At 40.2% G+C, this 18,395-nt stretch overlaps 1 protein-coding gene across 1 annotated transcript; it reads right to left on the bottom strand.

The window, feature by feature from the left end:
- Positions 1-1,486: 1,486 nt before the first annotated feature.
- LOC147653759 (uncharacterized) lies at positions 1,487-4,480 on the bottom strand. The gene is made up of 2 exons (XM_086885324.1): positions 2,283-4,480; positions 1,487-1,969 (listed from the first exon to the last, which is right to left on the bottom strand). Exons 1-2 carry the CDS (start codon positions 3,093-3,095, stop codon positions 1,772-1,774), a joined length of 1,011 nt encoding a protein of 336 aa, XP_086741450.1. The 5' UTR covers positions 3,096-4,480; the 3' UTR covers positions 1,487-1,771.
- Positions 4,481-18,395: the final 13,915 nt, after the last annotated feature.

The following is an 18,395-nucleotide window of genomic DNA, read 5'->3' as shown; positions in this document are numbered from 1 at the left end:
TTAATTGAAGTTCTTTAAATTCAGAGGCAAACTATTTTCATAGCTTTGTTTTGAGGGTGGGTTGCTTTTGATGTCTGGGGTTTTTTTGGCTAAGGCAATGGCAAACATTTATTTATCCTGCTCCCTCCCCATTTTCCACCATCGTTGTTGCCAGTGATGCCTGCAGTGCTCAGTGGTCAATGACCCTCAGCCAGGGTGAGCTGCAGGAGCCTTACAGACGGGCCTGTTCTTTCTCCCAGTGCTAGAACAAGTGCAACAGCACAGTGCCATTTTGCTAAAAGCTAATATTTTTCCCAGCAGCTTCTTCTCCAGGCAGAATGAAATGCTTTCTTCAAGAGCAACCACATCTTTTCTCTGCCTGAAAGGTTGTGTTTGTTTGGGGTTTTTTCTCTTGCCTTAGGTGAGAGATAAAAAAAAAATGAAGAGGAAAGCCCAAGGAAATGCCAAAAGTACCACCTGGTAGTAATTTTGTGTGAGTGTCTCCATTTACACTTCAAACTTGCTCTTGGAGAACTTGGAGCTGCATTTAAAATGTATTTTGGTAGGTGGTCTGCTGCTGACTATCTGCATTTCTTCTTCCATTTCTTTTCTGTGCTTGTTTGGTATTGCTGCTGAATGTCCCCAAAGAGTAAAGTGGTGTGGAAGAGTTGAGGAAGCAGCTTTTGAAATTCTAAAGCTGATGTGTAGGTTTTGTTCCTCTTGGATTTTTAAAAGCAGGTATGTCATCCAAGTTAACTTTCTTCAGCAAGTAACAAGATTGTCGTCCTTCCACTGATGCTCTGTATTTTAACAGAGGTATTTGATGGTGCTGGAAAGGAGCAAGATGCAGAATGAGTTTGAGAGAAGTGATTTAAAGTGGGAGCACAGATGGTTGATTCCTAAAAATCAAAAAACGGATGTTTTGTTTTGTAGGAAAATGAAATCTAATCCTATTTGAGGGTCAACAGGATAAATACAAAGAACTAAATACAGATGTAGATACATATATACATATATGCGTGTATATATATATATATATATATATATATGTATAACCCCGCCCCCCGAAATCTATGAAGCAGGACTGATTGGTGCCATAGCCCAGGCAGCCTGTGGATCTAATTGCCTGCCTGTATTCAGCCCTTGCCTGGATGCCAGGGGAGACGTCTCTGGATTTGTCTCCAGACAGCTTTCCAGGGATGATCCTGCTCCTTTCCTGGTGCCCCAGAGTGCTGCAAGCCCCCCGTCCTGGGGCCATGGTGATGCCTGCCGGGGCCTTTAGGGTCCCCCCTAAAGGGCAGACAGGGCTTGACTGCAAGCTTCCTTGGAAGCTGGAGGCAGGTGAATATTGGCCACCTTCTTCTTTCCCGCTGCCCTCCGTGCTCTTGCAAAGCCTGCTGGGGCACTGGGGCTCTCCATTGCAGGCAGTCTGGAGCTGCCATGCAAAGCCATCTCTCAAGGAGTCCCCAGGTCTCAGGTGCAACCTCAAGAAAATGACACAGCAACGTGTAGAAAACGTGAACTTTATTCACTTGACTACTTCTAAAATCTACAATCCAACGTTACTAGAAGACTATGGGGTAAGAATCTTAAGGCTAAGAAACTTCAATGCTTCAACTGTTTAGAACTGAACACTAAGGGAAAGGTCAACTTCTTGGGGGAAACGTGGTGGGGAATCGAACAACAACAGGGGTGTGGCTAACTTGTAAGGTGGGGAACGTCGCAGTGCCTGGGCTGGGCACTGGTCACCCGTTCCCCGTAAGGTTCTGTAGCTGGAGCGCGACGCTGGAGGTCAGAGCTGTGGGGAGGTGCGGAGTCTCCTGTCACTGCCCTCTTTTGCCGCCATCTTGGTGGTTGGTTGAGGGCTGTCGCGAAGGAGCAGCCGCATCAGGTCGCGGTTGTCCATCAGCAGCTGCATCAGCTCCGTGGGACAGCCCTGTCTTCGATGGCGGCGGGGCCCCGCACGGCCCGAAGGGCTCTGGAGATTCCGCTGCAAGGCAAAGCACAGGGATCCCCATGGAAGAGGCAGAGGGGCAGAGCGGGGCCGGCACCTGTGGGGCTGCCTTTGGCCTGGGAGACAGAGACTCGGGCCCAGTTGGGCTGGGCTGGCCCGGGGAAGAGGCTGCAGCAGGCAGAGCTCTGCCGCCTCTGCTTGGTGCTGTCCATGGAGCTCAGCCCCTGGGCCGCATTCCCCAGCCAGGAGCTCAGGCCCCTTCTGCCGCAGGGCATTGGCCAAAGGGTGCCCAAGAGGCCCTCAAGGTCTGCCCCATCCCGCCTGCCTGACCCCCCACCCCCCTCCTCACCTCTCGCCAGCGTCTCTGAATTCTTTTTCCGAGCGACCATCCCATGGCCATTCCTATGATGAGCAGGTCGATGAGCAGGAATGTCCTGGCCGCCCACCGGATGCGCTCAGGGTCCGACTCGTCCAGATGACAATCCTCCAGAAGCAGAGGAGAGGCATCCGTGCTGCGCTCAGGTTTGCTCACAGGGTCGAGGGGATGAGCCAAGAGCAGCAGCACGTAAAGCTGCAGCAGCGCGGAGGAGCCGTGAGCAGCCATAGTGCTCTGCCAGCAGCACCGAGGCTCTGGGCGTCTCTCTGCGAGCAGCTGTGCCTGGGCACTGGGGCGCAGCAACAGCTGGGGACAGTTGCCAGCCAGCGTGCCGTCCCCAGAGGCTGTGATGTCACAGAAGCACAGAACGCCCTGGCTGCAGAGAGCCCTGAGAGAATGTTGAGTCCAAGCTGGGAGCCATGGCGGCAAGCATGGCCAGCAGAGCGGGGCCCGAGCGCTGCGGCCTGGCTTGCCTTGCACCCGTGCCACAATGATGACTCCAGCAGCCCCTGTCAGGCCATTGCAGTATCTGATGGCCCACGCTGGGCACAAGTTCTTCCCAATGGCCAGCGTAAACCTCCCTTGGCCCAGCTTCCAAGCCTTGTTGGCATCTGCTCTCTCTTGTCCTTGCCCACCTGGCTGGCGCTGCCGTGTTGCTCGCTGGCCTGTCTGTGGGAGAAGAGGCTGTGCCAATGAGTGCTGCTCAACTTGGAGGCCATTCAAAGGAGGATTTGATTGTGCCTGCTGTGGGAAGAAGGAATATGCGTGCACATGGCCACTTCCCATAGGTTTTACCCCAGATTTTCATGAGCAGCTGTCCTAGTGAAAGTCAAGTCTGTTTTAGTGAGTATTTGAGGGCTTCCAGAGCACAGTGCCATCTCAGGGGAATTCTGCTGGTTGAGTTCTACTGAGGCTTTGAGATGAGTTGCAAATCCTGAAAATGTTCTCCTTGCCCAGGTAGTAATTTCACAGTTTAGACTCTGGGGATATTGATTGCTCAGTGTTGAGGACCTCATGTAACTTTCAGCCCCAGAAACTTTCAACCTCCAGTGATTGTCCTTGAGACAAAACCATTTGAAATCTTTTTTTCTGTGGACAGGAATTGCTTCGGTGTTACTTCACATCATCCATTAAAAATTTGATGCCTGGAACAAATCCCGAGTGCTGTGTGATTTCCTTGGTCGTGTTCTTTGGAATGGCTTCCCCCTCATTTTGTGAAGCTGGCCCCAGAAAGGTCATAGATGGGTGAGAAGTTCTGAAAGGCCAAGTGGTGCAGATCTTTGCCTCCTGTTTCGAGGTCTGCGGTGAGCTGTGAGTCCAAGAGCTGATCTGACGTGATGGTGAAAACACAGTTGTCGTGGTTTTAAAGCAGTAACTGAAAAAATACTAGAAAACTTACTTATTTCTTGCTGTGAGATATGGATTAGAGCAAGAGCAAAACAGGCTTAAAACTTAAAAGGAATAAAGAAAGTTTATTCACAAAACTACAAGAATAAGAACACCAGAATAAACTTTCAGAAAACCCTTTTATCCCGCACTACCCAGCATTCCCTTGTTCACATGACAAGATAGAGACAAAAGACTTTGGAACTTTGGTGTTTAAAACAGTCCCAATTCTTGCTAGAGTCTCTTTATCAGTGTTTGTATAGAAACAGAAATCTTCTTCTGCTAATCTATGGAGTTTCTCACAAGAAAAATATTTCTGTTATAGTTTTCTATTTGTTTGATGCCAGCTGCCCGGAAATCTGCCATGAGTTCACTCCTCCCATTTCACATCACTCTGAGGTGTGTATGGGCCATGAGTCCTCTTCATCTGTCTCTGTGAGCTTCGCAGGAAAACAGTTTTCTCATTGCCCTCAAGGCCTCAAATCTTCACTCCACTCTGTTCCAGCGCCTCACTGTATCACAATTACTCTACTTTTTACTCAAAATCCACACTTTGAACACTCCATGCTTCCCAATATACTCTGTCATGAATTAAAGGAGTTTTTTTCAGAACATGGTTGTCCATCTCCATAGCTTTAAGAGAAAAATATTTCAGCTTATAAAGCATCTCCTTATTCTCTCTTCCCTATCTAAAACTTAAGCCTTGTTTTTGTCCTATATTTTTCTAATACTAAAAAAAAAAAAATCTGTGTTTTTCTAAAAGTGAAAAAAAAAAATAAAAAAATAAAGTAAAGAGTAGAAACAGAATAATATTTCTGAGAGGCAGGACATTTTTTAGTTTGTGTTGTCCGATGGAACAACAGCCACTTGAAGAAATTCCATATAGTAGAACATGTCACATTTGTCAATTTTAACCTGAAATTTATTAACAGGAATGTCTGTACTACGAACATGTGTTAAGTATAGGAATATATTGCATGTTTTCCTACTTGTAAGAAGTAAATTTCTGTCTTTACAAGCTAACACCATTAATTTCAGCTCTTAGTTATTCCCATTGCATATTCTTTTAAACAGACTTAATCAGACAAATTTTGTGTTATTTAGCAAGTAATGCTTGGTTATTACTACAAGTTCTTGAAGTCATAACACTTAAAATTGCAGTACATATATATTATTCTTACTATGATGATGTGAGTTGGCTGCTAGTCATTTAACTATATATAAGGTCTTACTATTTCTTAGTGCAATTACTTAAAATAAGTGTCTTGGAAATTGTTTTTATTTTTAGATTTAAAACTGTTCTTACTAAAGTTGATTTGTTAAAGATTGGACAATGTATATTTAATAATTAATGTTCCCCAGTGATATTTATTGTCAGTCAGGATTCACTTTACAGTCAATAAATAACCTAAAAAATCTGAATTTTGTAGCCAGTTTTGTCTAATTCTTAGAGCAATGCTTTGGGAAATTGGAGATATATATATATGAATATAAATATGTATATCTGCTATATACCTTTTTTATGATGGTTTTGTCCTACTACTGCAAATGTTTCTTTTTGTTTGTTTTTTCCTAACATACATAAAATTTTCTTAACCATATTTAAAGCTACCAGCTTGTTATTCTGACAAAACCCTGTGAGAATAAATTATTTTTATTAATACTCTACATGTCAAAACCTTGCAGTCAGTCAAATAACAGAAGGAGTGTTCATTGTCTCTCTCCCCCACTGATGCTGTTCTAGGAGTTGGAGTTAGAAGATTCAGACATCAAGTGAAACAGTGAAAGATGATAAGAAAACACTTGATTCTCACAAGGTATTTCCTACTAAAAGAGATTGTTTTGCAGTTTTGTTTGCTCTTGACACTATTTTGAGTAAATGTGAATTCCTAAGACATGCTCAAGGCAATTAAATATTTATGCTCCCCAAACTCAATTTTTAAGCAACATTTTCTGTTTACAAGAATCAGGTTTGCTTTGGTTTTATCTCTTTTCTTTCAGGTTACAAGACAGATTTTTTTATTATTATTTTCATTGGGGGAAAAAGATATGTATTTATAGTGTTTGTGAAGACTTTGCTCAGCTGAAAAAAGTAATAGGTAACATGAGTATAACATTGTGTTCTTCCATATTTCTATTTTTAAGTCCTATTACATGTGATATTTTCCATTTTGCCTTCTATTAGGCCTGAAATTGGAAACTATTTAAAACCTAACAAACCCCGGAGTTTATCCCTGTTCTTTGAATAGCAACAGAAGTATGGCTGTCATGGTTTGACACATCAATGAAGAACAGCCTCTGCTCTGCAGCAGGTACTCAAGTGGAACTTTTGCAAGTGGGCTCTCATCAGGAGTGAAACACTGGCTGCTGACTCTGCTGCTTTTGGTCACAGACTGCTGCCTTTATGAACCAGGTTTGTCCTTCTGCCTCTTTTGTGTTTTATATAGACTTGATTACAAATGAGGCACTTGTCCTCTTAACCTGGGAGTTGCAGCAGGTCAGCAGCAGCAGGAGTTACTGGCTGCTTCCCATCAGCTGACTCCTTTTAGCCAACCCTTCCCATTTCCTGCGCCAATCCGATTTTTCCAAGCAATTAGGAAGAAAACTAAACCATAACTTTTACAAAATCACTTTAGGGAAGATGTTGCTTAATTGTTTGCTTCATTCAAATGAACACTTCTAACATTCACTTCTCTGAGTAAGAATGCCTTTTATGAGAAGCTGCTAAAAATAGGAATTTGAGAGCAGGGATGTTAAAAGTAGGGCCAGAGAGGAGCAAATTTGTCGCAGGGCAAGTTCTGTTTGCACTGAGGGAGTACTATCAATTTTGTCTCTGTCCTGTCTTTCACTGGTCCTGAAACAACAGTGCCTGCTTGAACAAACCTGCTCCTCAGGAGTGATTGGATCTGGTGCTCTGGGTGTTAGCAGCTGCAGTGCTGAACCACAGGCAGACATGAGATCTGACTGGATCACCCTTGCTAACATTTTCATGTAGAACCCATAACTCACTTGATCAGCAACACTTGCTTGAATGCTGCCTTTTGCCTTGGCTCTTCCCACTAAATAGTTCTTGAGCTGGGAAGTGGTCCTGATCTAAGAATCTGCAGTAATCTTTAATTCTGCCTTTATAACTCAGGAAACCACAGTAACCTTCATTTTAGAATGTGAACATTTTTTGGACAAACACTGAATTGTAGCTTCATTGACATGAGCTAAAGTAAGCTCTTTCAGTGGTCCTAGAGTGGTAGCTGTAAAAGGCAATCAGAGTGAAGATCCTGAATAATTTTCTTTTCCAGCCAGGTTTTAATGTATTTCCCCTGCAAATCAATTCATGTATCATAGAGCTCAATTACCTGCCCATAAAATGAGAGTTGTTGCTCAGAACTGTGGAATTAGGGTAACAAGAACTGTAATGATACACTAGATAAACACTGTTGCAATACTCTCTCAGCCCTGTTAGGGTATTTTAAATTTGCAGCAGATCTCAGTAAGGATGAGAAAATGCTGAGCTACATAAAAATGATGGAGACTGGAGGAGAAATTAGCCTTGCAGTGTTCTACAGTCCCAACATTTCCAACCACCACACCTGGTAGTGAAAATGCTGGTTTGTATTTGAAAAAAAGGAACTGCAATCAATCAAATGCACTGCCAAGTATAAATTAATTTCTGTAAGTCAAGTCCCTTAGGAACAATTCCTTAATAAAAGATCTGTTTCAAATCTCCTAAGTCTTCTAAAACCAACCCCAACAAAACACAGAAAACATAGTGTCTTTATTTGACCTGTCCTAGACTTCATTTATTTATTTACAGTCTGAAGGATGAGTCAAGTACCTGCAGTGGTGCCTTTAGCAATGCAAAACAAAATATTTTGAATATTCTTATTCAGCGTTCCAGTTTTAATGAGCTTGGAGCATAGTGAAGGAGATCAGATGTTTGCAGGTTCTGGATGAGGGTAGAAATAATTAAAAAGCATCTTGAAAGTAACATCATATTTTTGTCAGCCATCTCTTCAGGGACTACTTTAAATCCCAGAATGTTCAAGAGCCATCATCACTGTACAAACAGAAGCTCCAACTGAACGAAACCAGAAGAAGTGGATATGGCAAATTCTCTGGTCCAAGTGGTGATATTAATCTGGTGAGGCTCTGGATTCCCATTTCAGACATACTATCACAGCTTAAATATAGGAAAAAATTGGGATTTTACTTTGCTGTGGTCTCTTTTTGTTTTGCAAAATATGTGATAGTTAATATATGAGTAAAATCTTGTATAAAAACAGGTTTGTTTTTTGTTTTTTTTTCTAACAAATAGCCAAATGCATATTACCTGCCTTGCTGGAAAATAATTGAGGTCTTCCTCTAAGAAATTTTTTCTCAGAGTGCCTTTCTTTGTGATTTGTGTTCTTATCTTAGGAAGATACAGGAGTTGCTCATTTTAATGCTGTCCAGCAGACTATTCCATGCTTTCTCAGCTGTTTGGATCTGCAGTTCAGGATTGGACCAAGAAAAATGGTGATGGGATGAAATTATTTTTATTCTTAAATGAGGACAATTCCATTTTTAAACATACACATGTGCTTCCAATGCTTTCAGTAGTCAAGGATGAAATTTTGAACAGACATGAATTCCTCAGTCTTTGTTTCTTTTTCCCTGAAGGATGGAATTTGGACTTTGCCCACCAGTGCAGTCCTTGCTATGGGCAGATGTTTCTTCTGTTCTTCTTACCAGCAGTAGGAGTGGTTGGACACTGAACCTCAAAGAAGAGGGAGCTAACATCCCTTACCTGGATAAGTCCCACAGGTAAGCACCTTGGAGAAGTTCTTCAACCAAAACCAGTTCCTGTAAGGCTTTCCAGCCCTTGACAGGAAATAAGCTGATTCCTGCAGGCTGCAACATGAAGACTTCCAGACTGAAGTGAGCATCCTGCTATAAGGAAGGATTTGGGAGTAGTGAGTCATCATTTGTATGGGAAATTAATCTGTGATTTTTATTTATTGTTTTTTTTCATTTGAAGTAACATCACATCATCATAGAGAGACATTGTCTGTCATTTCTGGTGTGGATACCTGAATAACTCAGCTAGACAGGTAGCATGATAAGGCAATACAATGCAGATATTGAAAGGAATTTTTTGGATGATTTTTTTGTTAGTTCAAGCTGCAGTCCCTGATTTATTCAGGCTTTGAAGTACCATGCAAGCCTTTCCCACAGAAGAAATTCTGTTTTATGTAAATAATGCACTGTGCAGTAAACTAGAAGAAAGCAGGGAGCATAGAGCATGAAGTTAGTGTTTCATGCAGGTGTTTGAAGGCAATGTGGGATTCCAGAGCTTAGTGTTTGAATTGCAACTTGAATTTCCTTCTTTGCTGTTATTTAGACTGCTCTGAAGTAGTCATGAGAAGCAAAAATGAAAGGCAATGTTGTTTGATGGGGACTGTGGTAGGGCTTTCTTGCCAGATTTGAAATGGCTTGAATTGATTAAAATCTCCAGGTGAGGGGAAGATTGTATCCATTCCTCTCTCTTATTAAAGCAAATTTTCCAAGAGGGATGTAAAATTGCAGTTGAGGGTTGGGGTGGTTTTTTCTTTTTTCCCTTCTTTCATGTGCAACCTAACAACTCCAATTTCGCAGGCCTATTTAACATTTGATCCCTAAAAGTCAGTCCTTTGCTTTGTATTTTGGGCACTTGTTCATCTTGGGAAATTTGTCATCTTCTCAGGGCATTGAAGGTCAACCAAATGCTGCAGGTTTCATTCTTCCTTTCATATGGTCTATGTCCTGGGGTTTGACTCTTAAGCAGAGCTATTTTTTTATTTTGCAGCCTAGCAGTTGTACGGTGGGGCTGTGTGCAGGTGAATTCACTTGAGAACGATGGGTAAATCAGCTCCTGGGAAGATGTGCACTGCTTGGCCCCGATGCTTCAGCATGCTTGAGGTCAGCTTGGCTGTCTCTGACTGTCTAATAATAATGCAGAATGATAGAATTAAGTATTCATTGTAATTGGTGATCAATAAGATTTGTTTTCAGCTAAGTCTGCGTGCTAGTTTCTAAAGCACTCCAGTCTGTTTCATCAATGACCTTTGTGATTTTAGCTTAAGCTTTCTAGTTTCTGCTGTTGTTATTTTCTGCCCTGTCGCTGTGAGAGGAAGGGATGATGGCTGGAGGTTTGGCAGTCAGCGAGGGCCTGGCCACCACTGCAGTTCTGTACACTCAGCCTTGGAGATGTGATCAGGAATGTGCTGTTAGTTGCCAGTTTTGTATTGCAAAGACTGAGCATGCTGCCATCACTGTGTTTGATAAGTGAGTTTTCATTGGTTTGGTCCAACTCCAAAGCAGCCTTAATTTGAAGGTGGAATTCTTTGTGGATGAGGCTGTGAAGAATATGGTGTTTATACTCCCATCCTACGGGCAGTACGGTAGAACAACTCCTAACTGATTTGGTAATAAAGACCTAGTTTTTCTTCACTAAACCTGCCCTAGCCAAATTCATCAGCTGGTGATAGCTATCTCTGGAGTGGGAGTTCTTTATTGAGTTGATTGACAATTTAATATACTTTGTCAAGCTGTGTTGTTTAGTTTCTGTTGATCCAGAGACACCTGAGGCTCCTTTTGCTTCCTAAGGGATTAAAGTAGCAAGCACTTAGAATGAGATATTGGGAAGATGGGTGCAGGAGACTTTGTAATTTAGTATGGAAAAACATAATAATGATGATGAATATTTCAGGTGGAAATGATAGTATTTCACTATATACTATGTGAAATGCTTTTATGTGATTTTTTTTCATTTCCCTTTTATTTTTTAATCCTGGATAAATTAAATGAGGCTTTTGGGGAAAGCATGAGCTGGAATTTCTATTGAGGTTGATAACCTCTGATTCTGCTCTTGTTTGTCTGTCTGCTGGAACTTGTAGCAAACTAGCTATGTCCAAGTTTAATTGTGTAATAATTATCTTTCAAATCGAGCCTTTCTCACTTGGTGCTGATGTATTTGGGGGAGGGAGGGGAATGGAGAGTAAAGAGCTCTTTTCATGAATACAATTTTAATTTCATCTTGCTGATTTGAGCCTTTCCAAGATTCAAGTGAGCATTGGATCTGGTTGGAACTGAGGGGATGACTCATGACTCTGGCATAAAAACTACATTGCATTCCACATATTGGGAGTTTTCTGTTGCCCACAAGAAAGTTCAGGAAAAAAAAGAAAAATATAGAAATGGGTTTCAAATTTCCTGTGCTATTTTCAGTTGACTCCTCTTTCTGGAGGTGCCTTAGCAAGTGTAGGACATCTGAAAAACTTGGAACTGCAACTTTCTTGTTGAGGCTCTGATGAACATTGCTTCTGTCATCAAGTTCTTGTGTTCATACTTTGAACTTAGCTGAGTAATGTTGGTATCAGCAGACTCTGCTAAAGCCATGCCTTCCTAATTAATAATGCATTCTTAATAAAAAAAATAAAAATCTATTTCTTCATGTATTTAATTACCTAGTGAGTGTAAGACTGAATGAAGTTAATACCGTGCAGATTTCAAGCAAAACGCTGCTTTTTAATGTGCTTCAGTATAGGCTATGCACAAGTCAATAGACATGATTTTTAAGCCTCAGTTACCTTTCATTACCCTGTGCATATTCAAATTCAGATTGATGAATGCTGAACCAAAAGCAGACATCATAGAGTTAATTGAAGTTCTTTAAATTCAGAGGCAAACTATTTTCATAGCTTTGTTTTGAGGGTGGGTTGCTTTTGATGTCTGGGGTTTTTTTGGCTAAGGCAATGGCAAACATTTATTTATCCTGCTCCCTCCCCATTTTCCACCATCGTTGTTGCCAGTGATGCCTGCAGTGCTCAGTGGTCAATGACCCTCAGCCAGGGTGAGCTGCAGGAGCCTTACAGACGGGCCTGTTCTTTCTCCCAGTGCTAGAACAAGTGCAACAGCACAGTGCCATTTTGCTAAAAGCTAATATTTTTCCCAACAGGTTCTTCTCCAGGCAGAATGAAATGCTTTCTTCAAGAGCAACCACATCTTTTCTCTGCCTGAAAGGTTGTGTTTGTTTGGGGTTTTTTCTCTTGCTTTAGACCAAATTCCAGAAACGCCCCATAAAATCAGCACAGTTTCCCACAAAATTCAAGACAAAACACCACAAAATTCCCTAAATCTTCTCAAAACACGACCAAATTCTAGAAAATTATCCCACCAAATCTCCACAAATTCCTACAAAATACATGAGAAATCCCTCAAGATCCCTAAATCTCCTCAATATCCCACAAAATCACACAAAAATCACACAAAACCTCCACAAGTTTCCACAAAATCTAAGAAAAATTCCTCAAAATTCTTCAAGTCTCCTCAGAATCCCACACAATTCCAGAAAAACCCCACAAAATTCCAGAGAAGTCTCACAAAACTCCCTAAATCATTTCAAAACCCTACCAATTCACAGGAATGTCCCACAAAATCTCCACCAATTCCCAGAACATCCCACAGAAATCCCACAAAAATCCCTAAATCTTTTGAAAACTCGACCAAATTCCAGAAACGCCCCATAAAATCAGCACAGTTTCCCACAAAATTCAAGAAAAAACACCACAAAATTCCCAAAATCTTTTCAAAATACCACAAAATTCCTGAAATGCCCCACCAAATTCCCGAAACATCCCACAAAATGTCCTCAATATCCAACAAAATCCCAGAAAAGTCCCACAAAATTCCCTAAATCTTCTCAAAACTCTACCAAATTCCAGAAAAATCCCACAGAATCTCCACAAATTCGCACAGAATACATGAAAAATCCCTGATAATTCGTCAGTTCTCTACAGAATCTCACCAAATTCCTAAAAAGTCCCTCAAAGTTCCACAAACATCCCACAAAATCTCCCTAATATCCAACAAAATTCCAGGAAAAATCCCACAAAATTCCCTAAATCTTCTCAAAACACGACCAAATTCTAGAAAAATATCCCACCAAATCTCCACAAATTAACACAAAATACATGAAAAATCCCTGATAATTCGTCAGTTCTCTACAGAATCTCACCAAATTCCAGAAAAGTCCCTCAAAGTTCCACAAACATCCCACAAATTCTCCCTAATATCCAACAAAATTCCAGGAAAAATCCCACAAAATTCCCTAAATCTTCTCAAAACACGACCAAATTCTAGAAAAATATCCCACCAAATCTACACAAATTCCCACAAAATACATGAAAAATCCCTCAAGATCCCTAAATCGCCTCAATATCCCACAAAATCACACAAAAATCCCACAAAACCTCCACAAGTTTCCACAAAATCTAAGAAAAATTCCTCAAAATTCTTCAAGTCTCCTCAGAATCCCACACAATTCCAGAAAAACCCCACAAAATTCCAGAGAAGTCCCACAAAACTCCCTCAATCATTTCAAAACCCTACCAATTCACAGGAATGTTCCACAAAATCTCCACCAATTCCCAGAACATCCCACAGAAATCCCACAAAAATCCCTAAATCTTCTGAAAACTCGACCAAATTCCAGAAACGCCCCATAAAATCAGCACAGTTTCCCACAAAATTCAAGAAAAAACACCACAAAATTCCCTAAATCTTTTCAAAATACCACAAAATTCCTGAAAAGCCCCACCAAATTCCCGAAACATCCCACAAAATGTCCTCAATACCCAACAAAATCCCAGAAAAGTCACACAAAATTCCCTAAATCTTCTCAAAACTCTACCAAATTCCAGAAAAATCCCACAGAATCTCCACAAATTAACACAGAATACATGAAAAATCCCTGATAATTCGTCAGTTCTCTACAGAATCTCACCAAATTACAGAAAAGTCCCTCAAAGTTCCATAAACATCCCACAAAATCTCCCTAATATCCAACAAAATTCCAGGAAAAATCCCACAAAATTCCCTAAATCTTCTCAAAACACGACCAAATTCTAGAAAAATATCCCATCAAATCTCCACAAATTCCCACAAAATACATGAAAAATCCCTCAAGATCCCTAAATCGCCTCAATATCCCACAAAATCACACAAAAATCCCACAAAACCTCCACAAGTTTCCACAAAATCTAAGAAAAATTCCTCAAAATTCTTCAAGTCTCCTCAAAACCACACAAAGTTCGTGAAAAGGCCCACCAAATTCCAGAAAAATCCCACAGAATCTTCACAAATTCCCACAAAAATCTAAATCAAATTCCTCAAAATTCTTCAAGTCTCCTCAGAATCCCACACAATTCCAGAAAAAACACACAAAATTCCAGAGAAGTCCCACAAAACTCCCTAAATCATTTCAAAACCCTACCAATTCACAGGAATGTCCCACAAAATCTCCACCAATTCCCAGAACATCCCACAGAAATCCCACAAAAATCCCTAAATCTTCTGAAAACTCGACCAAATTCCAGAAACGCCCCATAAAATCAGCAGTTTCCCACAAAATTCAAGAAAAAACACCACAAAATTCCCTAAACCTTTTCAAAATACCACAAAATTCTTGAAAAGCCCCACCAAATTCCAGAAACATCCCACAAAATGTCCCCAATACCCAACAAAATCCCAGAAAAATCCCACAAAATTCCCTAAATTTTCTCAAACCACAACCAAAATTCCAGAAAAATCCCACCGAATCTCCACAAATTCCCACAGAATACATGAAAAATCCCTGATAATTCGTCAGTTCTCTACAGAATCTCACCAAATTCCAGAAAAGTCCCTCAAAGTTCCACAAACATCCCACAAAATCTTCTCAATATCCAACAAAATTCAAGAAAAATCCCACAAAATTCTCTAAATCTTCTCAAAACACGGCCAAATTCCAGAAAAATCCCACCGAATCTCCACAAATTCCCACAGAATACATGAAAAATCCCTGATAATTCGTCAGTTCTCTACAGAATCTCACCAAATTCCAGAAAAGTCCCTCAAAGTTCCACAAACATCCCACAAATTCTCCCTAATATCCAACAAAATTCCAGGTAAAATCCCACAAAATTCCCTAAATCTTCTCAAAACACGACCAAATTCTAGAAAAATATCCCACCAAATCTACACAAATTCCCACAAAATACATGAGAAATCCCTCAAGATCCCTAAATCGCCTCAATATCCCACAAAATCACACAAAAATCCCACAAAACCTCCACAAGTTTCCACAAAATCTACGAAAAATTCCTCAAAATTCTTCAAGTCTCCTCAGAATCCCACACAATTCCAGAAAAAACACACAAAATTCCAGAGAAGTCCCACAAAACTCCATAAATCATTTCAAAACCCTACCAATTCACAGGAATGTCCCACAAAATCTCCACCAATTCCCAGAACATCCCACAGAAATCCCACAAAAATCCCTAAATCTTCTGAAAACTCGACCAAATTTCTGAAACGCCCCATAAAATCAGCACAGTTTCCCACAAAATTCAAGAAAAAACACCACAAAATTCCCTAAATCTTCTCAAAACACGACCAAATTCTAGAAAAATATCCCACCAAATCTCCACAAATTCCCACAAAATATATGAGAAATCCATCAAGATCCCTAAATCGCCGCAATATACCACAAAATCACACAAAAATCCCACAAAACCTCCACAAGTTTCCACAAAATCTAAGAAAAATTCCTCAAAATTCTTCAAGTCTCCTCAAAACCACACAAAGTTCGTGAAAAGGCCCACCAAATTCCAAAAAAATCCCACAGACTCTCCACAAATTCCCATAAAAATCTAAATCAAATTCCTCAAAATTCTTCAAGTCTCCTCAGAATCCTACACAATTCCAGAAAAAACACACAAAATTCCAGAGAAGTCCCACAAAACTCCCTAAATCATTTCAAAACCCTACCAATTCACAGGAATGTCCCACAAAATCTCCACCAATTCCCAGAACATCCCACAGAAATCTCAAAAAAATCCCTAAATCTTCTGAAAACTCGACCAAATTCCAGAAACGCCCCATAAAATCAGCACAGTTTCCCACAAAATTCCAGAAAAAACACCACAAAATTCCCAAAATGTTTTCAAAATACCACAAAATTCTTGAAAACGGCCACCAAATTCCAGAAACATCCCACAAAATGTCCTCAATACCCAACAAAATCCCAGAAAAATCACACAAAATTCCCTAAATTTTCTCAAAACACAACCAAAATTCCAGAAAAATCCCACCGAATCTCCAGAAATTCCCACAGAATACGTGAAAAATCCCTGATAATTCGTCAGTTCTCTACAGAATCTCACCAAATTCCAGAAAAGTCCCTCAAAGTTCCACAAACATCCCACAAATTCTCCTCAATATCCATCAAAATTCAAGAAAAATCCCACAAAATTCTCTAAATCTTCTCAAAACACGGCCAAAATCCTCAAAAATCCCACCGAATCTCCACCAATTCCCACAGAATACATGAAAAATCCCTGATAATTCATCAGTTCTCTACAGAATCTCACCAAATTCCTGAAATGTCCCTCAAAGTTCCACAAACATCCCACAAAATGTCCTCAATATCCAACAAAATTCCAGAAAAATCACAAAAAATTCCCTAAATCTTCTCAAAACACGGCCAAAATCCTCAAAAATCCCACCGAATCTCCACAAATTCCCACAGAATACATGAAAAATCCCTGATAATTTCTCAGTTCTCTATAGAATCTCACCAAATTCCAGAAAAGTCCCTCAAAGTTCCACAAACATCCCACAAAATCTCCCCAGTATCCAACAAAATTCCAGAAAAAATCCCACAAAATTCCCTAAATCTTCTCAAAACACGACCAAATTCTAGAAAAATATCCCACCAAATCTCCACAAATTAACACAGAATACATGAAAAATCCCTGATAATTCGTCAGTTCTCTACAGAATCTCACCAAATTCCTAAAAAGTCCCTCAAAGTTCCACAAACATCCCACAAATTCTCCCTAATATCCAACAAAATTCCAGGAAAAATCCCACAAAATTCCCTAAATCTTCTCAAAACACGACCAAATTCTAGAAAAATATCCCACCAAATCTACACAAATTCCCACAAAATACTTGAAAAATCCCTCAAGATCCCTAAATCGCCTCAATATCCCACAAAATCACACAAAAATCCCACAAAACCTCCACAAGTTTCCACAAAATCTAAGAAAAATTCCTCAAAATTCTTCAAGTCTCCTCAGAATCCCACACAATTCCAGAAAAAACACACAAAATTCCAGAGAAGTCCCACAAAACTCCCTCAATCATTTCAAAACCCTACCAATTCACAGGAATGTCCCACAAAATCTCCACCAATTCCCAGAACATCCCACAGAAATCCCACAAAAATCCCTAAATCTTCTGAAAACTCGACCAAATTTCTGAAACGCCCCATAAAATCAGCACAGTTTCCCACAAAATTCAAGAAAAAACACCACAAAATTCCCTAAATCTTTTCAAAATACCACAAAATTCTTGAAAAGCCCCACCAAATTCCCGAAACATCCCACAAAATGTCCTCAATACCCAACAAAATCCAGGAAAAGTCCCACAAAATTCCCTAAATCTTCTCAAAACTCTACCAAAATCTTGAAAAATCCCACAGAATCTCCACAAATTCCCACAGAATACATGAAAAATCCCTGATAATTCGTCAGTTCTCTACAGAATCTCACCAAATTCCAGAAAAGTCCCTCAAAGTTCCACAAACATCCCACAAATTCTCCCTAATATCCAACAAAATTCCAGGAAAAATCCCACAAAATTCCCTAAATCTTCTCAAAACACGACCAAATTCTAGAAAAATATCCCACCAAATCTCCACAAATTCCCACAAAATACATGAGAAATCCCTCAAGATCCCGAAATCGCCTCAATATCCCACAAAATCACACAAAAATCCCACAAAACCTCCACAAGTTTCCACAAAATCTAAGAAAAATTCCTCAAAATTCTTCAAGTCTCCTCAAAAACACAAAGTTCGTGAAAAGGCCCACCAAATTCCAGAAAAATCCCACAGAATCTTCACAAATTCCCACAAAAATCTAAATCAAATTCCTCAAAATTCTTCAAGTCTCCTTAGAATCCCACACAATTCCATAAAAACCCCACAAAATTCCAGAGAAGTCCCACAAAACTCCCTAAATCATTTCAAAACCCTACCAATTCACAGGAATGTCCCACAAAATCTCCACCAATTCCCAGAACATCCCACAAAAATCCCACAAAAATCCCTAAATCTTCTGAAAAGTCGACCAAATTCCAGAAACGCCCCATAAAATCAGCACATTTTCCCACAAAATTCAAGAAAAAACACCACAAAATTCCCTAAACCTTTTCAAAATACCACAAAATTCTTGAAAAGCCCCACCAAATTCCAGAAACATCCCACAAAATGTCCCCAATACCCAACAAAATCCCAGAAAAATCCCACAAAATTCCCTAAATTTTCTCAAAACACAACCAAAATTCCAGAAAAATCCCACCGAATCTCCACAAATTCCCACAGAATACATGAAAAATCCCTGATAATTCGTCAGTTCTCTACAGAATCTCACCAAATTCCAGAAAAGTCCCTCAAAGTTCCACAAACATCCCACAAAATCTCCTCAATATCCAACAAAATTCAAGAAAAACCCCACAAAATTCTCTAAATCTTCTCAAAACACGGCCAAATTCAAGAAAAATCCCACCAAATCTCCACAAATTCCCAGAGAATACATGAAAAATCCCTGATAATTCGTCAGTTCTCTACAGAATCTCACC

The sequence above is a fragment of the Cyanistes caeruleus genome, chromosome 4, assembly GCF_971803275.1.
Source record: "Cyanistes caeruleus chromosome 4, bCyaCae1.hap1.1, whole genome shotgun sequence".
Lineage (NCBI taxonomy): Eukaryota > Metazoa > Chordata > Aves > Passeriformes > Paridae > Cyanistes > Cyanistes caeruleus.
The sequence above is the reverse complement of the archived record's forward strand: the minus strand, read 5'-3'. Positions and strand labels throughout refer to the sequence as shown.

Excerpts from the sequence above, each read along its gene's own strand:
- LOC147653759 (XM_086885324.1), bottom strand. The coding sequence starts at position 3,095 with ATGGGAAGTGGCCATGTGCACGCATATTCCTTCTTCCCACAGCAGGCA. Across the intron at positions 1,970-2,282 it reads TTCAGAGACGCTGGCGAGAG|CGGAATCTCCAGAGCCCTTC; the intron begins GTGAGGAGGGGG and ends TTTGCCTTGCAG.